At 46.3% G+C, this 24,699-nt stretch overlaps 2 protein-coding genes across 4 annotated transcripts; both read right to left on the reverse strand.

Annotated features, from left to right (window-relative positions):
- Positions 1-189: 189 nt before the first annotated feature.
- On the reverse strand, positions 190-8,630 carry LOC308111753 (interleukin-6 receptor subunit beta). Of its 2 annotated transcripts, XM_080466766.1 has the most exons (14): positions 8,490-8,630; positions 7,531-7,635; positions 7,200-7,442; positions 6,995-7,119; positions 6,739-6,898; positions 6,579-6,661; positions 5,451-5,649; positions 4,594-4,791; positions 3,509-3,607; positions 3,255-3,395; positions 2,510-2,635; positions 2,320-2,401; positions 1,669-1,750; positions 190-1,144 (listed from the first exon to the last, which is right to left on the reverse strand). In XM_080466766.1, exons 1-14 carry the CDS (start codon positions 8,563-8,565, stop codon positions 701-703), a joined length of 2,163 nt encoding a protein of 720 aa, XP_080322892.1. In that variant the 5' UTR covers positions 8,566-8,630; the 3' UTR covers positions 190-700. The 2 variants fall into 2 exon arrangements, with proteins under 2 accessions (XP_080322892.1, XP_080322893.1); XM_080466767.1 differs by lacking the exon at positions 7,531-7,635 and having other exon boundaries at positions 7,200-7,495; positions 8,490-8,613.
- Positions 8,631-9,854: 1,224 nt separating this feature from the next.
- hira (histone cell cycle regulator a) lies at positions 9,855-24,334 on the reverse strand. 2 transcript variants are annotated; one of them, XM_080467033.1, is made up of 25 exons: positions 24,100-24,334; positions 22,887-22,949; positions 20,608-20,718; positions 20,408-20,498; positions 20,063-20,157; positions 19,815-19,910; positions 19,565-19,725; positions 18,647-18,814; positions 18,436-18,549; positions 17,539-17,609; positions 17,223-17,328; positions 16,490-16,711; positions 16,221-16,306; positions 15,785-15,985; positions 15,538-15,681; positions 15,235-15,451; positions 14,794-14,901; positions 14,536-14,684; positions 14,201-14,362; positions 13,877-13,935; positions 13,473-13,587; positions 13,273-13,395; positions 13,023-13,186; positions 12,798-12,886; positions 9,855-11,736 (listed from the first exon to the last, which is right to left on the reverse strand). In XM_080467033.1, the coding sequence occupies exons 1-25, from the start codon at positions 24,134-24,136 to the stop codon at positions 11,620-11,622; spliced, it is 3,069 nt and encodes a 1,022-aa protein (XP_080323159.1). In that variant the 5' UTR covers positions 24,137-24,334; the 3' UTR covers positions 9,855-11,619. The 2 variants fall into 2 exon arrangements, with proteins under 2 accessions (XP_080323159.1, XP_080323158.1); XM_080467032.1 differs by having other exon boundaries at positions 15,235-15,454.
- Positions 24,335-24,699: the final 365 nt, after the last annotated feature.

The raw sequence follows: 24,699 nt of genomic DNA on the forward strand, positions 1-24,699 counted from the left end.
CTGAACCACAAACGTCACACTTCTCCCGCTGAGAGGCCTGCTGAGTGTGTGAATGCCTCATGTCCTCATCTCCGTCGCAACTTAGTTAGTTTTTCATAATAAAAGCTGCTTGGATATATACTAGGCTTAACTCTTCTGTGCTACTTACTGGGTTTTTTGGTTTGTTTTTCAGGACAAGTCACACTTTTGTGGCATTCCATATCATTGTTTTATTATAAAGCAATTTATATATAAAGATACATACCATGTTGGACCACTAGGTGTCACTGTATGGTGACAGAAAGCTGCAGTACAGATAATCCTCAGATTACTGCTGGATAGAGCAAGACAAATATCACCAAAAAGAAAAATATCTACATGTGGAAAAATGTCCATAGCAGAATTTAAAGTAAAAACTGAAATAGAGCAGAAAGAGTTCAGGGTGTGAGAAACTTGGAGAAAAGTAGATTAACTCCTCTTGATCTCATGATGATAGTATTGAAGGTTTTAACAGCGAAAACAGGCTAATCTTCAAAGTGCTGTACATTTAATCATTTTATCTGCGTTACCTTCACCTCAGGACTCTTTTAATTCACAGTGAAACTTAAGAAGTCTTTTCTGCCTTGTGTGACAGCCACACCACAGCACTATTCACAGTGTGGAGCTTCCTAAACAAACACGACACGACCTTCATTTAATCTTCTTTCGTCCAGTTGTCTGGTCAGAGTGTTTGAATCATTTCATCTCGGCTCTGTTCTTCACTTATGTTCTTGTACTCCGTCTCACAGACCAGATCAGAGCAGTCCCTCTGTCCACTCCGGACATCGTTGATCAAACTGTCTGACCTGCAGGTCATCGGGTGAACATATTGGCCGTCGTGCAGAAATTCACTAGTGTGATTTGAGACGAGGGAAACCTGCTCCTCCTGGGGTCTGCTGTGGAGCCGATCGTCCTCGTCCTCGTCCTCGTCCTCTCTGCCGTCCCCGGCTGTTTGGACCCAGTCGGGATGACGGGAGTCCGGTTTGTGGACGAGGCGGCTGACGGCCAGCGCTGCGTCCTGATGGAGGTGCTCCTCTAACAGAAGCTGGGACCTCGGACACACCACGATGAGACTTTCAGTCACCTGGAACCTGCTGATGTCCAGGATGTTCCTCTCTGTGTGCTTCTGTTCAACACAAGAGACCATTCATGGTTTTAGGAAGTGTTTTAACAAGAGATGCACCGATACCTGTATTGATAGCAGTATTGGGTAGGATACAGTGTGATAAAATCCAGTGGTGGTGAGTCCAACAGTCCACACTAACCGATCCGAGCAATAGACAAATAATCAGGAAGGCCAACGCCGTCCTCTCTGACAGCTCCCATCCTCATACCTCCTGGCTATAAGCTCAGACTCCCTTGCATGAAGGGTAACAGGTATAACAACACCTTTCGCTCCTGAATGAGGAACACGGTAGGAGGAGTCATACGTTATTTGAATCTGATTTGTGGCATGAAATTATATTACGAGCGTATTTTAACCACCTTGATATTGTCAGGAGCAGAAACTGTTTTTTTGTTGTTTTTTTTTACATAGAATATGTATATTGTTCCTCTTCTGATGTGAAGGAGACAGTCTGAGTCTGAAGGCTTTTGAAAACTGGCACAAAACTAAACTTTCAAAGAAAGGTGCTTTAGAAACCCGCTCACCAGAGCGTTGGAGTCCTTCAGCCATCGGTACGCTGAGCTCTCCCGAGGGTCGGAGATAGGCGGGAAACAGTACGACTTGTACCTGCAGGATTGGAGATATTCTTCAAATTTTAGAAGAAGATGAAGAATTTGACCTCCTGTAACATCTTCTAAGTTAAATTTAATAATCAATCAACATTCTTGCGGTGCAGGTTTTAGTCCTGAGGGACGTTTTCTTAAGAACAAATTACTTTGCATTGCTGCTCAGATTGTTATTTTCAGTAACATCTATCAGCTCCCTGAACTATTCACCTGGTCAGGGTACAAATATTAAATCACAAAGTACATTTATGTTGGCAATGAATTCAAACATATTCAGGTACCATCGTGTCCCTTCGTTCACTCCAATAAAAACCTGGGAAAAACAACCAGTCACACTGAGCTGTATTGTCTTCTTTTTTTTTTTTTGCTCTAAAATAAATGAACAATCGGACAAGCATGAGCTTTGTGTAATGCAGACAACATTCACTTCCATACACACATTATCTGAGTTACAGTTACAGAGAATATATATATATATATATTTTTTAATCTAATAGTGGAAATAAAATGTAATCTATTAATGACACGAAGCAGTAAGATTAAAGCGAGGCTGGACGCATGAAGACTCACACAGTCCCGGACAGAATGGAGACGATCAGCAGAGACGTCAGCAGCAGCAGGAGAGACACTGGAGTCGCCAGCAGCTTCTCATCTGCAGAACAGAAACACCAACACATTCAAACTCCACGTCAATCTGCTCTCAGTCGCACTCAGTGTGTGTGTGTGTGTGTGTGTGTGTGTGTGTTTGCGTGAGACTCACCAAACGGTGTGTTCATCTGGACGATGTGTGTGGCCAGCTGATCGGCCAGCAGGCACAGGCTGTACTGTGTGTTGGGTGTCAGGTTAAAGAAGGTCAGCTGGTTCTGATCCGGCCAGATGGTTTGAGCTGCGGATGACAGAATCCACCAGAATCAAGGTTACACACACACACACACACACACACACACACACACACACACACACACACACACACACACACACACACCGTGTTGCGTGACAGTATCTGGTAGTGGTGTGAGGTACTGCAAGATTTGGTATCGACCCGATACCAAGTGAATACCGGGCCAGTATCGCCGATATTATTATATTCAAGGTTAATTCATCATGAAATTGCTAAATCTGGATGAATTTTTGTGACCGACCTTTAAGAGTTTTCATGGTGAACAGAAAAAAATGTATTATCATAATAAAATTAATTTGTTCAAACAACGGTAAACAATTTAATAAAAGTCCCCCATAGATTATAATGTCCTGATTTTTTCTTCAATAAGCAAAGTGTACTGAACTATGACTCCACAACAAATCAGAACAACATATTATAACAGGTACATCGTTCAGCATGGAGCAACATGCATACAGGAGAAAAACTGAAGATAAGTATCGATCTCATTGCGCCGGTATCTTTTATTATCGATACCAATGTAGGTACGGATGTTATCGATATTTCTATTGATCTGCCCACAACTATCATCTGGTAAAATGTGTGTTTCGGGATAAGAACCTACTCTGTGAGTCCTGGTCTTTCTTCAGCGTGACTCTGTAGCTCTTCACTCTGATTGGTCCAGACTTGTTTTGCCACGCCCACATCACAGTCACACTGGTTTTACGAACACTCACAACCTTCAAACTACCAGCTTCCATCAGAGCTGAGGGGACAGACAGAGAAACACCTCGTGAAACACCTTTTCACAGGTCCCTTCTTCTTTTGTCATCATCATCGTCATCGTCATCATCCTCATCCTCATCCTCATCCTCATACCTCCTTGCTGCAGGCTGGCAGGTAGAGACTGAGCAGATCCACACTGCTGATTGTGGACGGGCAACACTGACACAAGATAGGACCGATCGGGATCAACATCTGGAAGATACAACATGTACGATCAGCAGACACGATGGAAGCAAGTCCAAGTCAAGTTATCTTATCTTTAACTGCTTTAACATATATTTAGGTTATGTTTTTATCTGTGTGTCTAATGGTTTGTATGCAGGTATTTTACTAACTTTTCACAAAAGCTTATCACCCGAATTGCATGAAATTTTCAGGGATGATTTGTCCCTATCCAAGGATGGTTCCATTCAATTTTGAGAGTGACTGGGTCAAAGGTCAAGGTCTAGGTCACGGGAAGGTCAAAACATTTATTTTTGACATTAAGCCGTCAGTCTTAATCCGATTGACGTTAAACCAAGAGGTTCAGTTTTCCATTCAATCCTCTGATATGCCACATGATGTAGAAGACACCATTACCCTGGTAATCGGTTGGGGGGTCAAAGATACATGTACATAATGTATTTTCACCATAACACAGTCACGATCGGGAATTGAAAACGGAACATTTTGGCCTTGGCTTGAAATCAATCGGATTAAAACTGACAGCGTTTCCGTGACCTTGACCTTTGACCCGATCGCTCGCATAATTCAATGGAACCATCCTTGGATAGGGACAAATCATCTCTGAAAATTTTATGCAATTGCCTTGAATAGTTTTTGCGAAAAGGCAATAAATTATATGTTAAAAGTCACAGTACATGAAAACAAGGTAACTTGACTTGACTTAATAAAACGACTTGAGACTTGCATGTGTGACTTGGTCTCATGTCACATCGAGCCCAAAGTTCAGAGGAAGAAGGAGTCAAATTACAGTTTGCTCTGGATTTGGCTCACAGACAAGCTGAAGTGATAATTGAAGGTCAGACGGTGAAACATTCCCTGAGGAGGGATTACTGTAGGTGAATAACACCCAGCAAGGTAAAGGCTGAAGCCATAGAATGAGCCACAGCTTCAGCCAGGCAGAGTTTCACATGTTTCGACTCCACGTCGGCTTGCCAGAGTAAAGTCTTCGGCACCTCGTATGACGGCGGACGTGTTGGAGCTGCGGACGGCAGACCAGCGGCGGATTCCTCGACTCTCGGCGCGCCACAGGACAGCGTAGTGGCTAAGAGGTGGGGCGGACGTCGGGGCTTCCGGGCGGCGCCACTGGACACGAAGGGCCGCTTCCCCCGGATAGAGGCTGGAAACCCACACGTGTCTGACGGAAGGGAGAACTGAAGGAACCGACGAGAGGGTTGTTGATTACTCGTGTCTTTCTTTTAGAGAAACACACACTATCAGATCACAATGTCAAACCAGCATCAGGAACTTTCCTTTCTCCAAATGGAGGATGTAGAAAACTTGTTTGAGTGTCTTGTGAACTTTTACTGCTCTGTCACTTCCTCCTCTGATAACAAAACTTTTACAAGTGAAGGTGTAGAGCGGAAATCTGATGGCCAGTCATCATGACTAGACACCTACGTTCGGCTGGTCTGTACCTCCCGAAGATGACATTTACAAAGTCCATCCACAAGCGGCACATGGCTGGATGAGCCTCCGACAAATGCCTGAAGGGGATCAATCCGCCATGAAGATCAGTCGATCAGTCATTCGGTCTTTCCGAGTGATAGACGGTTCGTTCTTCCAGCCGGACAACTTCATCTGGAGTCCAGTTTTTTTATAATTTTATAATAATAAGACCATCATTCACTACATATTTTTGCTTTTCAGTCTCATTACAAGACCCTAACCCTCGGACTGTAAGTCAGTTAAAGGTGCACACAGCATCAACACAGACGCTGTGCAGAGTATACGTTAGGCTTCATGGAATTCAACAAGTACTTGGTGTTGGTGCTCATACTTGTACTCGACGGTACCGGTGCGTGATACTCACCGCCGTCTGTCCCCGGGTCGATGCGGACGTGAGTGGCAGGTCCAGAGCCGGCGGTGTTGAAGGCCGCCACAGTCGCAGTGCCGCCGTCTTTCATAGTTACGACCGCCGTCGATTCTGTGACGTTGTGAATCAGTCCGCCGGGACTGTAGCTCACCGTGTAACCAGCAACTCGCCCTCCAGCTTCATGTGAGTCCAGAGGCTGAGAGGAGATGAAACATTTCCCGACGGTGAGTTTGGATCAGACACGTTATGAAGAAACATAATGCGTGCAAGCGAAACACGAAAACACGGTCGTTGATACAGACTGTGTGAGTAAATACGACAAGTGAGCTCATTTGATAGAATACTAGTTTCAGCAGATTATTTGGGAACGATTGTATTTCAGCTTTACTCTAAAAGGTTTACTTTTACCTTTACTCTAAAGGTCCAAAATGATTCGAATGGCACTGAAAAAGAAGTATTTGTGGGGTCATTTAAAAATTTCTCATCATTTTGAGAGGACGTTGTATGGAATTGTATTGCATTCACATAAAAAAAATTTTAATCAACTGTTTTGCTAAATTAATGACAACTATCTCATAATTATAAGAGAAAAAAATGTATTATAAAAAAAATCGGAATCTGAAAAATAATAATAAAAAAAGACAAAACATTCAAGTTAAACAGCTTTATATTTAAAGCTGTGAAACATAAAGATAAGATCAATTCATCACAGTTTCCTGTTTGAACTCAACATCTGAACACAAAATGGTCAAAAGCAAACATTTCGTCAGTAAGTTTGTCAGTATATTTTGGAGTCGAACTGAAATTGCTTTAAACGGCTCATATTATGCAGAATTCACTTCCTAAAGGTTCTCCAGCAGTACTAATCGTCCCCATACCTGAACTGACGCCCCAGAAGTGAAGACAGTCTGTCCTCTCTGTCCCTGGCTTGTTTCAGGTTTTAAAAAGTGTGTTGCTCCAACCAGCCAATCAGAAATCAAACCCTATATAGTGTCATCTGGGGTTTAGCCAATCACAATCAACCCTCAAAAAATATGACCCCTCTAACTGGAGCAGCCAACATGCTGATGAACAGTTTCCATTTTCATGTTCTGACCGTCGTATCTGCAGATGAAACCGACTCACCTTCCACATGAGCCGAACGAGACGTGATCCATCAGGGAGTGTTTCCTCCACTCGGTAGCAGACGTCAGGAGGCCCGGAAGGTGCTGCAGGACAGACATCGGGTCAGCAAGGATTCTGCTCTGAAGCAATCTCTTGGCTGTGTTTGGAGGAGAACCTTCACCTCTGTCCCGTGTTCTCCCGCCGGCGTCGGAGCTCCAGCCAGTCCAGACGCCGAGTTCTCTCCTGCAGGACACTGCCGCTCTGTAGACCCTGAAGGGCAAGAGGTCTCTCACGATGTAGCTCGCCTTCTGGTTAGCGTGCACAGGGACCGAATCCGGTGCCTGAACCAGAAAACAAAACAAGAGAATGGAGACAGACTCGGGACGGGACCGTGATTGTGCGCAGTGTGGAAAACCAGGCCACTCTGTGTGTCTAACCCGAGTCCACACGTCGGTGCTGTTGAGTCTGTAGCGAAGCCGACAGCTGCCGTCGCTGCTGCTCGTCCACGACACGAGCAGAGAGTCGTCAGAGAGCGGAGTCACCTCGGGCTGAGGAGGCCTGACTGTGGAGGGGAGACAAAAGACCAAAGTGACCTCCACGCTTGACCTCTACGTTTGACCTGCAGAAACAGGCTCCTCTCACCTGCCTGACGAAGGATCACAGTGCGAGGCTCAGACCACACCTCGCCCCCCGTCTTGGCGTCTCTGATCCTGGCCGTCAGGTTGAGCGTGGCTGCAGAGTTGAAGACGGCGGGACAGGAAATGACTCTGTTCTGTCTGGTGACGATCAGCGACGCCTCGGACTCCGAGTCCGGACTCCAGCCGCACGTCAGGGACGAGTCTCCGTGTGCCGACTGACGGTAGTCGCACCACATGTCTAGCTTCTCTGCGGGAGGAAAGGTTGGCCTCACTCCACATCAACGCACACATCTCGATACTCTAAGAGATTTAATGGAGTACTTCCGTGAGCTCACTCTGCACGGATGAAGGCGATGGAGGAGAACAGTCTGTGAGCTCAGTCACACACATCCGCCGGTTCTCTTCACACAGCTTCAGCTCAGACTGGATCACTTTCACTTCTTCACTCAAAACACAGAGATCAGAGACTTTCTCCCTTCTCATCATTAACCTGAACTCTAAACTCTCTGGAACTCACTACTAGTGGGGCGGCATAACTCCACATGTCAGAACAATTGTTCAGTTTGTGACAAAAGTACCAAACTCGGCAGATATGTCCAAAGATCTATTATGTACAAAATTGGATATCGGGCCACTTCAAATTCACACCCTGGCGGCTGTAGTAGTAATACAACAGTAATAAAACATATTTTCCACTTTAAATGGCGGGTAAATAATATTTTGGGGATGAAAACATGGAAACAACAGTTTGGTGCTGACCAAAGTGTTCCATGACAGTAACCGCCTGCCATGGTCAACACAATTAGAATTTGAAGTGGCCCAATATCTAAATTTATTCCAGATATATCAAGCAACATATGTGCCAGATTTGGTGCTTTTATGACAAAATGAACAATAGTTTAGCGATGCGGCCCCACTGCTACCTCCTCACCTGAGAAACCTGGACTACTTCCCCCCAAACTTCAAATCTCAACTCAAAACACATCTGGTCAAAACTGCATATTCCCTCTGATTGCCCTGTATCTTGTATTGTTTATACAGTTTTTAATGTATTGCTTCAACTCTGATTGTGCAGTGTCCTCGAGTGCTAAAGAAAGGCGCCTTGAAATAAAGTTTATTATTATTATTATAATAAACGCTTCTGTGGCTTATCGACAATGTAGACCCGGTGCAAAATTCAAGACATAAACTTCATCAACAATATTCCACAATGCCGCCTGAAACTTCATACATGATCAAATATTGGAGGAATTACAAATCACACCAGGCTAAATTCAGTTTTCAGACAACTCACCATAAGACAAGACAAAGGCGTGGAGGCTGAACACTGTACAGATGCTGCTGTACAGCTTGAAGAACCAACGACCCATCACTAGGAGAGAAGACCGTCCGCTCACTCCAAACAACCGTCTGTCCCTGGAAACGGCAGAGAAAAGCTCAGCGTGTCCCTGAAGCCCGACGGGGAAAGGAGGAAGTTAAAAAGCAGCACAGGAAGCTGCTCATGTCACACCTACTGCGACACTTCAAGCCTTAGAAAAAACCTGACTGAGATCAGTCCGAGAGGAAATAAGCAGAAGATAAGATTTGAACAGCTCAAAGCCCGAGTTGGAAGCTGAAAACCTTCTGGCCTTGTTGGCCGAGCTGCTGAGGTCAGGACCTTCTTCAAAGGTCAGAACCATCCGCAACGCGAGGTCATCCATGAAGAAATCCAAAACTTTATTACCTGAAACAAACACAAAAAAACCCCAGCATAGAATGAAATGTATTTTTAGAAAATTGTAAACTGACTTCATACATACGTGTGTTTAACAGATAAATATGAAGCAGCGTTGTTCTTACTGCTCACCGACGATGGAACTACCAACCAGCAGTCAGAAGGAAAAATGACCCCAACCATCTGTTCAGTTTTTTATTTTTTCTTCCAAAGGAAAAGTTCAACTCACCAGTCATTTAATTTTTAATAGAAAACAAACAGAAAAGCTTTTAGTAAACATCTAAAAATGACTAACGGCAAAAAAAAAAAGAAAAAAAAAAGAGAAGAAAATAAGAAAAGAAAAAGGAAGGAAGGAAATTCTGTACAGGCGAACAAACCAGATTCGTTCGTTGAAAGAGAGCTCGGAACAAACAGAAAAAGACGGCACCTTTTTCACTGAGACGTTTTGCTTTCGCACTGAAAAGTCTTGAAAGGGACGTGAAACGAAGCAGGTTTCTTTCAAAGAATAGGCCTTTCGTGTGTTTCTCAAACAATCCAAAAAGTGTTTCACATTGAGAGGCGGCTTCAGCTCTTTCTGTTCTGGTCGAGTCAGAATGTCCTGCTTCCGGGTAAAATTCGCTCGACTGACACGAATGTGCTGTGGCGAGTGAAGTTTGTGTCCAATCTTGACCCCATGACAACATCTAGTGGTACAAAGTGGTATTACAAGACCGGGAATGCTGCGGCGAGCCAGTTAGAAAATCTAAACAGCACAATACAGACATCTGAGAGAGAACAGGACACTCGTCTCCTGATGTTCTGCTGATTGTGCCAATTCTTAAAACGTTTCACGGATGACGTGTTACAAACATGATCCCTGGTAATGGATGAACTCGTCCTTCGTCACGGCGGCTTGTTGGCGCCTTCATGCTCGAGTGTGATTGTCTTGTTTTTTTGTTTTTTTTTAAGAGTTCTTGAGAGTTGGGAGGTTTGAAGCTAAGCCGTTCTGGCGAGGTGAACCCGGACGCAGCTTATAAAGTAAATCTGAAAACGGAAATGGTATGGAAGGACTGAGCGTGGGGACCCCGGTTTGAATCCCAGCCGCAGGACTGACAACAAATCTAAACAAGCGGCAAAAATCACTGTTGGAAAGCAGATTGATTTCCATGTGTGTGGAATAGTTTTTAAGTGCATATGGAGTCCTGTTAAAGGCCTTCAACTTCAACCCCCCCAGGTTTGTACTGAGACCTACTGGTTGAACAGTCTTGTAGTAGAGTGCTGGTTGTAATGTTACTCCTGGTCCTGAATACAGGAAAATGTGTCACATCAGAGAAGCAGCAAAGTCGGCAAAAGCTCACCCGAGGTGGGGGGTGGTGGTGGTGGTAGGGGTGGGTGGGGTGAAGTGAAGGCATCTACAGGCTCGGTGCACCAACCAATCACATCACAGACACACGTTAACACACAAGGTAGAGGCAGCGCCCACAAGACTGTCCCAGTATCAGCAGGTTTCCTCGTCCAGGGTTGAACAGAAAGCAGACGACTCATCACGTCCTTTGTCCACTAGAACTTTACCACAAGTTGCACAGAGCAGAAACCCCGAAAAAAAAAAAGAAAAAAAAAAAAAAAAAAAGCCGTATCAGACTGTTAGACAGGTGATATTACGAAGGGCGTTTTACAAAAAGTCTTCAAAAATATACATGATGAAGTTTCACATTTAAAAAAAAGAAAGAAAAAGAAAAAAGAAACTTCTGTCAGTAAAGATATGAAAACCTTTCTGTGTACTTCAGCAACTTCAGACAATCATGGAGACGTTTCTGTCACATGATATCTTCAGAAACCTTTTCACAATGACTTTATATTACGCTTCTGAGAAACAAGCTCTGTAACACACAATGTTTTACGCGATTAAGGAGTAAAATGTGAAAAGATCCCCAGTGTGATGTGATATTGGTCTTTATGATGGCAACAATATGGTTCCAGTAGTGATCCATGTTGAACTCCCGATTGACAGAGATCCATTTGATATTTTCAGAAAATAAACACGATTTGAGAAATTATTACTAATATATTAAAACTAACAGTCTCTCTCTCTCTCTGGAGCTTACATTTTTTGATTCCAGTTTCCAAAGTGAAACTGGAATCAAAAAATACAAAAAAAACCTTTTGCTTGTGGACGATTTAATGCTGCATTCCAGGCTTGAGTCAGCAACCTTTTCAGTATTTCCACATTTTAAACACCAAACAAGTTGATGTAAAAAGGAACTAACATAGTTGATGGAAATATCTGTTGGTTGCTGGTTTAAATTCAGTCCGAGCCTGAAACCTCGCGCTCATAAAGATCCTCTACAGAATGCTCTGGATGTCGTCCACTCGTCTTCTGTCTGTTTAAAGACGCAGCACTTTGGTACAAGCATTTAAAGTCATCTTCATTCCGCTTGCCTTCTCCAGCATTCCAGCTCTGCTGAACGCTCCCGGAGTGGATGGATCGGCGAGGACGATGGTGGTGCATAGGTCAGGAAGAAGTCTATGTGGAGAGGGAAAAGAAAGCCCAAGACAGCTCGAATTCATATTTATCAAAGAGGAAAGAAAAGAAAAAAAAAAAAAAAGCCTCTCGCGACAGCGCTGAAAAGTCCCAGAGGAGAGCCGCGACACGAGTTCTCAGAAAACACTGGCGCGTTTCCGAAGTGTGGCCTGAGCCCAGCAGACTGCTCTCAGCCTGCCTGGTGCTGTGTTATTTGTTGCGGAGCAGCTCCAGCTGGTCTTGGTATTCAGTGAAAAGTCTCTGGAATCGCAGGTTTTCCCCGATCACCGGCAGAACCTCCCGCAGCAGCTCCCGCTTACGTAGACCCTGAAGACAGAGGACAGGCACGGCGAGTTGACGGGACGGCTGAGTGTTTGAACGGCTGCTGGATTTTCGACTTTTGATCAGATTCATAAAATCTTGGGATGTGCCGATACCGCTTTCACAAAAGACGAGTAGTACCCTTTAGCTACGTACAGATATGAGTACTGTTAAAATGCGCTGCGATATCCGTACTGTGGACTGTAGAGAGAGCTCGCTGTTATTACGTGTAGCCATCAGACTTTAATCATGTTTAGCATGTAGCATGTAGCACAGCTCGGAGTTACGTGCTGAACAGTTAAAACTAATGATTGACGTCGGGATAACTCTGCTGGTCCAAATGTCTCTGGTGATTAAGTTGCTGGTGATTTTTTGCCTCCTCTTGATATTCTGGCAGAACATAATTTAGTTTGTCTTATTATGAGGTCATATTATGCTAAATTCACTTCCTAAAGGTTTTCCTAGAGTACTAATCGTCCCCATACCTGGACTGACGTCCCAGAAGTGAAGACAGTCTGTCCTCTCTCTCCCTGGCTTGTTTCAGGTTTTAAAAAGTGTGTTGCTGCAACCAGCCAATCAGAAATCAAACCCTATATAGTGTCATCGGGGGTTTAGCCAATCCCAAACAAGGTAGGCTCCTCCCTTTGACTCCTCCCACAATTAGGCAGCTCTGCTCTGGCACATGGCACCACGAGAGGAAGTACTTCCTCCTCTTCCCAATATGGCCATGTGTGGGCGGAGCCAGTCCAGCTCACACAGACACAGCAGATTCTGAATGCAGCTCCTATGATCCAATATTCAAATGGAGGAAAATCAAGGAAAAGCTGGATTTTGCGGCGATAAACTTTGGCTACATTTTTGGACCAATTTCTCTTGTGTAGCTGCGAGTGATGTCACATAATACCCAACATGGGTTGTATCGGGGACCTTTTTTTTTTTTTGCAGTATCGGAACTGATACTATCGGTATCGGTAGATCTCTAATGTCTAACAAACCTGGCCAATTAACATGATTCTGATCAAACTACGGGTCAAACTGGGAAGACGAGATAACCAAAGTGTCGTTACCAAGGTGGTGGGTTCCCAGGATGTAACAGCTGATTTGTGGACTGGACCAAGCAACTCCTTACAGAGCTCCCGGAGACGATACTCCGAGCCTGGGAGGAAACAGTGAGACGTTGAAGTACATTTAGTCCGAGTCTGTGTCCAACCCCTGCCGAGCTGAACCGCAGAGCTCGGTACGATGCGTCGAAAACGTGTCTGAATCGGCTCAGCTGGACTTTCGTCTCATACCTTCCTTGACGAGGAAGCGGGCGTAGATGAGCAGCCAGTAGCGATACTCCTGAGTGGACTGCAGCGTCAGGGCGGAGGCCAGCTGGTTCTCCAGGAAGGCCAGCGTCATGCTCTGCTGGAGGTGGTGAGCGGTGGAGGACAGGCGCGACGCCAGCCGGCCGGCACTGACGGCGACACACAGGTTTACTGGTTAAATTCAGCTCCGGGGAGCCGCGACAGACTGGAGAAGACGACAGGAAATTAGTCTCACGTGAGGTTGCGTCCCTGCATGACGGCCAGCGGCCCTGAGCAAACGGGTGCATCGTGGGAAGGCAAGCAGCTCCTAAAGTCGGCACACTGCAGCAGAGAGTCTGATTTGTCTGCGATCAGCGTCCTGAGAAAGACATGTTTTGGTTTACACGTGAACGGATCAGACGGATCGGCGTCTCGCGTCGCCCAGTAAAGTCTCACCAAGTTCCCAGAGATGAGCTGAAGCAGTAAGACTTCCCATTGGACAGTCCGATGACCGGGACGCCCTGCTGAGTCAGCAGAGACTGAGACACCGTGGTGTCTGCACCTGTAGCGTCTGCACCGGCAACAGAGAGCGAGGGAGAGGGGGGGAGAGAGAGAGAGAGAGAGAGAGAGAGAGAGAGAGAGAGAGAGAGAGAGAGAGAGAGAGAGAGAGAGAGACACAGTTGATTCTATTAAGTGAAATCACAGAGGTCAGCGTTTCCTATCCAGCTACATTTTCATCCTTTTGTCTCTAGCGACGCCTCTCTGACATCAGGCTGTGTGAACGTTCTGAACTCTGCTCAGCAACAAATGAGTGGATGAATAAGGTGTTTATCATGATGACACATCTTCAGAAGGCTCACCTGATAAAATAGTCAGCAGGGACTCGTTCTTCACCAGAGCCTGCTGTTTGTGAACATCCCTACACACACACACACACACACACACACACACACACACACACACACACACACACACACACACACACACACACACACACACACACACACACACACACACACACACACACACACACACACACACACACACACACACACACACACACACACACACACACACACACACACACACACACACACACACACACACACACACACATTATTTCATTAGTGTCCATCCTGCGCGACCAGCTGACAGTGTTGTTGAACTCGGACGTGGGCACTGACCAGACGGACAGCGTGGCTCCGGCAGTGAGCACCATGACGAAGTGGGCGGAGCAGTGCAGGGCGGACATGGGCGTGGCCATCTGGATGGCTGGGAGGAGGCGCCGCCCGCAGGAGGAGAACACCGACAGCATCCGGTCCTCGCTGGCGACGGCGAGCACTTCGCTGGGGAGCACAAGCGCAAGCAAATTTACATTCTCGGTGACCAATCCCAGACATTCCCAACGCCCCATGATGCGTCAGCACACGCTTACTAATGAGCGTATGCTGCCATCCAGCTCGTGGTAGACTTCAGCACACGAAGCAGAAAACCAGAAGATGTGGGCAGCGCCCCCTACCTGCTCCCCGCAGCCAGGACCACCGAGCTGGGCAGCAGAGTGTTCCAGTCCCGACCGTCTCTGGAGCACCGCAGCTGGCTGAGCTTGGACCCCGCCACCAGCGACACCTCGTTCTCCACCTCCACGAACACAGAGGGCTCCATGCTCACCTGCACACGTGTTGCATTAGTTCGTATGACGCCGGCTGCTTGGCGGGAACTCGTGAATGAACACACATCACCGCTCTCATTTCCATCTGTCCTGGCGAACCCGCCGTACCTGCAGACTGAAGGCTTTCTGGGTGCTGGGTGTCTGTAGTCTGAGAGCAGCTGCTGGGAGAGCCGGAGCCGCCACCCTGGTGGTGTCCCGCTCCACCGGAGGAGTGATCTGTCGGGAACACCCAGGGAAACACGTTATCTCTCTACAGCCTCATGCTTCTGTTTACAGAGCAGGTTTCTACTTTTTCTGGGTTCAAGTGTGAACTGACTCAGTGCATCTAGTGACTCGATCTAATTGTAGATCTAATAAACCAAAATGTCCTTGTTGAAATACAACAATACTGAGGTGGATCCAGGACCTGCTGCAGGGGTTCTACCTCATTTCTCTCACCTCTGAGCCTGGATTGTGTCAGTTCAGCTCAGTGAGATTACGGTCAAAGTGTTTCACATCATTTTAACAGGTTCTAAATAACATTTTAAGTCCGACCGTTGGACCGTCTACCTGAGGGAAGGTTTGTGCCAGAGAAGCAGCCATCTTGTCTTTTCTGGGTCGTCCCTTTTTCCTCTTCTCCACCACCTCTCCTCCTTCCATCATCAGCTCGGGCTTCCTCTTGGCGAACACCAGGTTTTTGTTGATGGTGGCAATTTTGTCCTCACTGTCACTGCTGGTGTCGTCCTTGATTTTACTTTCTTTCAGGGCGGCGCTGCCGTCTTTGGGCCTGCTGGGGGAACAAACCATGAGATGTGATCACCGGTGAGCTTTGGCAGACCCTTCTGGCTGCTTCACTTGTGCTGAGTCAATCACCCTTCTAGAGGCACGAGTCCAGCTGTGGAGGAGATGGCGGCTGTGACGCCTGGAGTGGCCTTCGACCTCTCCGTGAACCTGGAGTCCAGAGCTTTCATTGGCTCGATCTTGGAAGCGGAGGTGAGCAGCAGACTGCACTTGACCCTGGAGGCAGAAAGACGAAGAGAAGTCAGAGATCTCAGAGTGAAAAAAGAGGCAGAGGTCAAAGGAAGGAAGGAGGGAGGGAGGGAGGGAGGAGGATCAGCACCCATTGTTGTGGTCTTCCAGGCCTTTAGCGGTGCAGTTGGCAGGAGGTGAGGTGAGCATGGGGTCTTGACTTGGCCTGAGCCCCAATGAAGAGGGCTGCCCCGGGCTGGAGTCGGAGCTGAGCTGGGGGGTGAGCTGGTTGGACATGGAGGAGCCCGAGGGCAGGATGGGAGCACTGTTGAACAGAGCCGGAGAGAAATCCCTGTAGAGGTGGAGGGATGGGAGTCAACGCAGTAAGTGACTTTGCAAACTCCACACTCAGTATTTTAAACACCATGTGGCGTCTACCTGGAAATCTAGCCCAATCTTATTGTCTTTTCCAGTTTTGTGCTCCTAAACAAGACTTTTTTGTTGTTGTTGTTGTTGTTTAGAATCTACTCCAATAGAAAGTGTCTACGCTGCCAGTTACTCGTCAAAGTGTTTGGTGCAGTTTTCACCCTGTGTCCAGCTGAGCGATGCAGAGAGGGGTGATTCTCCTCCTGCCGTCTGCAGTCCTCGTCTCCACCTGCTTCTTCAACAGGTTCTGCAAGAAACGTTTAACAATTAGCTGGAAAGATCGTAAAAGACACGGTTTCCACTACTGGAGAAGAGAAAACCTGCAGTGAGCTGAAACCCACTGCAATTAAATACCAACAAGACGTTGGACACAAGTATCCAAACAAGTCTCTACGTTGCAAGGGAATGTCCTTAAATGAATGATTTGCACCTTCCGGATGTCCTCCAGAGACTCTCCGTTCATCACACTGTTGAGTTTGGGGGTGGAGGACTCCGGCCCGATGCTGCCTGGACCCGAGTTGTTCTGGGCGGAGTTCTGACGGTCCTGTTGGTATTTCAGCATCTCGGGGTTCTCGATGATAGTTGTGGACAGCTGAACCTCTGTGTTGGTTATGGCCAGACTTTTACCATAGATGTTTTGGTGGATGCTGTTCTGTAGGTGTCAGAGGAGAGAGACCGATGCAGAAAGTAGATGGGTGACCCATCAGAATGTGCTGAGGGAATATATTGAATTCAGAAGCACGTTTTGTGTAAACTGGCGCTTTGCATCGAGACAGATTTGATATGTCCGAGGGGGATTTAGAGATGTGTAACCATCGCAGCAAGTTGATTGTTGTAAAATAGTCTGCGGGTTTTCCCGGTGATAAAGGGCACGGACACTTATCAGCAGAAGATTCAGCCACTGTGGCAACAAAAACTCAACTGCGACTGCGTTTTCAGGACAGATAAGCAAGCGAGGTGTCAACCGACAGACACACTGCGGTCACAGAGAGAATGACATTACACAGACTACACTACCGCCGACACTGCCTCTGTGTCTCAGTCTGCCGTGTTACATTAGATCAAACTGCTGGGTGTCGGGACGACACAGAGTGAGATTCCAGTGAGATTCAAAGGAAATCATTCAGAAAAATTGATTTTAAGTTGAGAGATGTGCCTCTTACTTTCTCCTCCTCGTTCAATGGGTCTCCTAGTTCATCCAGAGAAAAGTCCAGATAGGCCACAGTGCCGTCCATCGAGCACACCAACATCCCCAGACCTGTCAGAGTCCTGACACACACACACACACACACACACACACACACACACACACACACACACACACACACACACACACACACACACACACACACACACACACACACACACACACACACACACACACACACACACGCACGCACACACACACTGAAATGTCTGCTAACCCTGTTCATACCAGCGCTACCACAGAGTGAACTTGTTGAAAGGATCTTCACTCACCACGAAATGTCCATGATGGACTTATCGAACAGATCGTGGATCACCACCAGAGGGCGCTTCAGTGAGGTGAGCTAAAGAGGAGCGGAAGACACAATTTCAAGTATTTCTTTCATTGGAAAAGAAAAGAAACATTCTGGAGCATATAAATACATTCAGCATTAAAATCAAACTACAAAGAAGTTTCAAAGGTTAAATCAGCAAAATGTTTCATAACAATGTGATCGTAGCTGACATTTGTTTTCCATCAGGGGATCCTGAGGAAGCGCTGCCAGAGGATGTACCTACTGAACTCCTTTTCTGTCACCAACAACATCTGAGATTCTATTACACATTCATTTTGTATTTTAGCTTTCTCCATATGCTGCTGGTATCACTCCATCACCCGACAGGACATGAACCGCCTGCACAACACTGTGAAGGTGTGTTCTAAGCTCATTGGATTTCCCGCTGGTCACCTGAGCGCCATGTACCAGCAGCAGCAGGAATGTGGAATATTCAACTGGAATGTTCTTGTTCTTGACTAGCATGAGCGCTCCACTTCCTAACTAACCGGACAGCAGTGATAACTGAACTGAGGAGGAGATGTAAAGGGAGCTCTTTTTGTCTTTTATTAGTTCTCAATTGTGTGATTTGGCTTTTTGGAAACGTGTGTGGGGAACTGCTGTCTAATCGACTTTACAGAAAGCAGGTCAGAGTATATGAGATTATAATGTCTATATTTTCACAGGACCAAACAATTACTACAGAAAATGACTAACTAAGCTAAACAGACTAATAATAGATAAAATAAGAAGCAAAACTAAGCTTGTTAGTTGAAACATCAGATAATCTCACACAGAAAAGCCACGGAACATAAATGTAAAGCTGCACGCTTCACAGCAGACAAAGAAAACTGACCCAGACAGAGAGAGATCGATCTTTGCTTCCAACAGCACAGCAGCAGTATGGACAGCTGGGTTTGGGCGAGCTGCCGTTCTTCTGCTTTTTCTTGAAGATCTTTGGGTTGAATTTCTGCACGCAGCGAAGACGAGGCACAGATTAGATTGAGGCGTGTCGGAGCGGTCAGAGACCTGAAACATGGAAACGTCTGTGGCTATTGCTTCCTTACTACGACAGTGACGGCTTTCCGGTGGCCCACAAAGTCCATGTTGGTCTTCCACCCATCTCGTTCCACGATCTGAGCTGTGGGACCCGAGTTGTTCATGGCATGGGCCGACACCAGGTACTGGCCATCTGGAGACCACGAGAGACGCAGGACGTGGGTTGTTCCACCACACTGAGTACGAGAGGGAGAGCAGAGCGAGAGTCCAGTCAGGTACAGTGAAAGACAGAGTGAGGTACTGCTACTGCACACCACAGCTGTAGTGAACAGCTCTTCTGCACACGCTCAGTAGCTGGACAATAACAACGTTTCCTCCACAGCGTCATGACTCCCAGTCCAGATTCTCCTGGGACTTGGTAGTTTTATTTTGACAGTCACCGTGATAACGATCCACCTTGGTCGTCTGTCCACTAGAATGTCCGTGTACAAACACTGTTGATGTTTATCGTGTATTGTTCTTTTTATGCGGGTGTGGTTTCATTAAAAAAAAAAAAAAAAAAAAAAGCAACAGCGCCACCTCGTGGCCCAATATACTTTTCAGAACATTGCCGTGTAAACACAAAAACGATACGTTTTCAATTGAAAAATCATGCAAATGGGACCCTAAAGTAAGTTTTGTCAGTAGCATTTACACTCCCTCTATAATGACTTTCCATAATATTTTGACAACAAACAGCGCCAACTTGTGGCCTGACATGCTCATTACATTGTTTTCAGCCTAAACAGACAGAACGCTTTCCGAACGCTGTCGTGCAATTGCAAAACTTTTCTGAAAAGGGAAATGCAAAGTATTTGAATTTCACATAAAGGCCGTCGTGTGAACGAGGCTTTACTGATTGTGAATTAGCAACAGAGATAATAAACAAATAAGTGTGAGACGGGAAAGAAGCACATGCTGCCTGCAGCCGACGAGGGCCGTCGTACCTCACTGAAGGGTTTGGTGATATTGGCCTCCATCTGCCAGTCCACTGTCCTCCACACTTTGAGGCTGTGGTCATCAGCTTGGGAAGCCAGGTACTTGCCCACGGGGTCCCAGGTCAGGCCTTTAACCAGCCCCGTGTGTCCTCGCAGACAGGTCACCATCTCTGACGAGAAACACACACACACACACACACACCACCGGTCCATCACCCAGGCCAGGCTCTACTGACTGTGGTCAACCAAAGGCCCGTACCTGGGAATTTGCGAGCGTTCCAGATGACGATGGTGTTGTCCACGCTGCAGGAGGCCAGCCACACATCGTGAGGAGACCACGCCACGTCCATCACGTCTACAAAAGAAAAGCGTACATCGTGAAGGAGCCTGAGGCCTGCACGGACACTCTCCTCATCACAAAGCACCCTGAGCCATCATGTTAATAAAATCGGGTGGAAATCAGGGCGCGCGCGCGCGCGCGTGTGGGTGTGTGTGTGTGTGTCATACCTCCAGTGTGGTTCCTCAGGATGGTGACACACCTCCACTGCTCCACGTTGGCCAGTTTGCTGCTGGAGCCAAACACGGTGCTCGGTCCGATGAACCTGCAGTGACAAACACTCCTATAACCTTTTCACTTGACCCGATTATTTATTCATGAAACAATTAATGCTCCGTCATTTTACGGTCTGCCACTTTATTAAAGGAAACAAACTGTTCCTGTGGGCCGTAAGTCAACATTTCTCCTAATAATAGGAGTGAACTCTGAACAACATAACGGAGTCGCTACAGGAGGATTGGATGAACTGAAAGGAACTTTATCTGAGAAACCTCCACGTAGGGATGTGTACTTACGCTGCTCTCTTCCACACCATGACCAGCTTGTCGTCTCCTCCTGAGGCCAGGTACAGGCCGTTGTTAGACCAGCGCACACAGTTCACACAGGCTGCAAACACACACACACACACACAAAAAAAAGAAACTCTTTCACTCACTAAGAAGACATGAAAAACAAGTGTGTGTGTTTCAGAAGAGGAATTCAAATGAAGTGTTACCCAGGTGATTGTCCATCTGGCAGAGCATTTTGGGAATATTCTCATTCTTCTCATCCTCCTCTCTGAGGACCGGGGCCATGTTCCAGATCATCACTTTCCCAGAATCCTCCCCTTGAAACACAAAGCAGAGACATTGTGGTGTTTTCATGTCCGAGTTTTTCTGGAAAATGGTTGGTCGAGGTTTTATTCACATCCTTCCAGAGACACGATCGCACGCTTCAAACTCGGTTTTAGCTTGTTTCTCAATGACGATCAGAGAGGACGTTAACAGAATGGGAACATTTTAACATGGAAGATACAATCAATGGAAGATGGAAGGTTATAATGTCCACAGACTAATAGTATACCCATCACAAAATACCATAAACCAATTATGTATTATTACTTCATGACATATACAAAAGGTTTGAATGCTCTGTTGATAATGTGATAATAAGCTCACAATGTAAAACGTTATGACATTGCTGGTTGCTCCATTCCTCACTAGCCGTCAGATCGTAGTTCGGTCGTCTCCGTCAGGTCTGTGTGGGTCAGTCTGATTCTCTACGTTCAGCTCAACTTATGTCCATTCGTGGAAAGTATTGATGCACTGATAGCAACATCAGGTCTGATACTGCATCGAGTACTCGTACTGAAAAAGCTCCCCGATAGAACTTGGCGAGAAATATTCGACGTCAACGTCACCGGCATGCAAAAGAGCACGAGCGATGTCCGTGGTTTAGAGATTCTTTGATAGTAAAGAAAATGACAAAAGTAAGAAAGACTCTAAATTATGTATTTAAAATATCATGAGGAGAAAGATAGTTGGTACGACACCAGCAACTTCATCACCAGAGACGTTTGGACCAGCAGTTAGCCCGATGTCGCTCAGTAGTTTAACTGCTCAGTGAATCCAGGAGAATTTTACTCTGAGCTACATGCTACATGCTAAAGAGTTTCAGGTTTACACACAGTGATGCTACACGCTAAACATGAATCAAGTGTGACTGATACGTTCATTAACAGCGAGCTCGCTCATGGTGCATGGAAGAAGGTTCATGGCAACGCATTGCCTTCACCCATCGTTTCCATATGAAGTATGAACTCGGCTTTATGGCATCTAATAAGTACTCAAATCAGTATTTGATATCGGCAAGTAGCTAAAGGTTCATACTCACAGGCAATCAAGCCGGAATTTTGCCGCCAAAAAAACTGATCAAACCTTCTGGATTTTTATCAGATTTTTTTCTTCTTCCGAAAACATTGGAAGAATTGACAATAATTGCAAATAAGGGAACTGCAATTCTATGAAAGACATGTAAAAGCATACATTAAAATTAGTAATATCTTTAAAAGATGTTTTAGTGGTCTTTGTTATTTTGATTGAGTTTAACACACAGGCTCTGCTTGTAGACTTCATCCACACCAGCTGGTTTCAGCTGCTGCAGCATCGATGCCCCTGGTAGTTTTCTTTAGTTGTTTAGACTCCAGCCCACCAGTCTGGAGGAAGTAGCGTGCCACCTTTCGAAGAACAAAGCTTTGCTGATCAAGTCCTGGTACTTTTGTTAGTTGATGAGATGCAGCCCGGGACACTGAGTTCTGTGACGATGACAGTTTTCATTCTTCTCGATGGCAGAGCCATGTCTGGTCGGAGGAAGGTCACCGCCTTGTCTCGTGGGAAGACTCGGCGGTACGTTACGAGATGGACGGTGGGTTCTTGGCCGCCGTGCTGTTCCCCTCCCTCACGAGGTTTATGGCTGCGGGCTGTCGGGCCTGCTTGTTGTCCATTTCGACTCACTGCTGTTGGTCCCACTTGGTGATTTCCTCGTCGTGCCTCTGCCTGTACTGCCTTCGAACAGCCGGTCAGGATGTGCCTCTCCGTTCCAGAGCTTCAGATTGTTCGAGGTTGGCAACAGGTCAGTCACAGAGCGATGTATGCCTGCGATAGTTCCTTCTATTTTTTGGATTTATTATCCATACATTTAATTTTCTTTCGCAGTGTGTGTGTGTGTGTGTGTGTTGGAGTGAGAGACAGGCAGTCTATTCTGTCTCAATGAACAACATTTGCATGTTTACTTATAGAGTGTTCCCGTGGGCTCACCACCTGCAGGAAGGTTCTTAATCGGTGCGATGTGATCTGGGTGACAGTGCTCAGACTGCCACCCCCACGACCCGGAAACGGATAAGCGGAAGAAAATGGATGGATAGATGGATGGATGGACTTATAGAGTGTGTTTGGTGGTAGATAGTCCTCGGTCAGACACAGGCCGAACACTGGAGGAAAGACACAATCGTCTTACCTTGTCCACCAGTAGCAAACTTCGTCCCATCGGGATGGATGTCCACAGAAAATATTGGTTTGCCTGCCAGATACAACGCAGACGACACGTCAACACTGAACAGAAGCAGTCTGGCGCCATTTTAATGAGAAGGAAAACGAGACTGTCCTGCAGACACCTGGAATGTCGCTAAAATCAGAAACATGTTGACTCAAGAGTGACGCTGAGAAATCAATCTACTAACATTCACAAACAGTCTCTCTGTCTATCGTCCTGCAGGATCTCTAACAGTGGAACTGAAAGTCTGTGGTCTGGGCCTCCATCACGTCTGCAGCAAGTGGAATTATGACTTTGTTATGACAATCTCTCTGTTGCTGTCCTCTGCTTTCCTCTCTCTCTATCCTCTAACCTCCAACTAAAACAGCTTCCCCTCTGGTTTTTTCAGAAAGTCTCAACCTCTGAGTTTGTTCTGCAGAGGGTCTAACTGTTGACATTTATCTCCAAAGTATTCATAGAATGGTAATATTCTTATTGTGATATCATAAAGTGGAGCTTTGTGGTTTGGCAGAAGTTATTTCTCAGGTGTAGTAGACATTATTTCACAGGTATAGTAGAAGTTATTTTGCAGGTATAGTAGAAGTTATTTTGCAGGTTTGGCAGATTTAACTTTGTATGTTTGGCATCAGTTACTTCGCAGGGTTTGGCAGACGTTACTTCGCAGGGTTTAGTAGACATTACTTCGCAGGGTTTGGCAGACGTTACTTCGCAGGGTTTGGCAGACGTTACTTCTCACAGTTTGGTACAAGTTATTTCGTGGGTTTGATCGGTCATACCCTTCATTACTTTGCAGCGTGTGCTAAGTTTGCTTGATAGGCTTACTAAGAAGTTACTCAAACGTTACCTCACATAATTTGGTGCAAGTTACTTGGCAGGTTTGGTAAAAGTTACTTGTTGTTTTGTTTGTTTTTTGGAGGGGGGGTGGGGGGGGGGGGGGGGGATAAGGTTGAGCGGGGGGAACCCGCGGTGGCTAACTAGCCTGCTAGCTCAGTTTACGGACAATAAGTGTGAGATGATCCCGAAAAGCAGCAGAACATCAGACTGGATTCACGCGTGGCTCTGGAGCAACAAACGTCTCTAACAAGTGTCGATCACTAAACCACAACGCCATCTTTATCGAGGCTCCCCCTCCGACAACAAAAGCCCAACTTGCTCCACAGATTCCGGCACAGCTTACCGTTGTGGCTCACCCAGCTGGGCTTCAGCAGCTTCATCCTGGCACACTGACGTCCACACACTTAACGCACCCGCTCCGGAAAACTCGCTCCTTTGTCTCAAACTGTACCCGACACTTCGCTGCTTTTGTGATCCATCGCTGCGGCGGGCAGCATCCCCGAAGCTCTGCGAGTCGACCTGCAGTCAGCACGGCGGCAAGACCCGGACGACTAACGATGGGACACCGAGACGGCGGCAAGAGGCAAGAGCCGCCGGACAACAAACGAGGGGACACTGCACTGTTGCTTCCGTTGTCAGGGTCACGGACAGGAAGTGTCGCATTAGGGGCCCTCCAAATGTTGAATAAAATCTGTAAAATGTGTTTTTAACCTATTCTTCTGTATTTATTGAAAAACTACTCAGAGATCACAACAAAAACAAATGCTTTGGTGTATCAGTTTTCTTTGAAAAGCAGACGGTGCAAAATGGTTAGGTGTGTGTTTCATTGGTCCATGTCAGTTCATTATGGAGGTGAAACACATTAATAAGACTCCACCTTCTCAAGGTCAAACCCTGGCTGGAACATCAACCTTCTTTATAAGATATAACTCATCTCAGTGAC

Source organism: Lipophrys pholis (genome assembly GCF_963383615.2).
Source record: "Lipophrys pholis genome assembly, chromosome: 7".
Lineage (NCBI taxonomy): Eukaryota > Metazoa > Chordata > Actinopteri > Blenniiformes > Blenniidae > Lipophrys > Lipophrys pholis.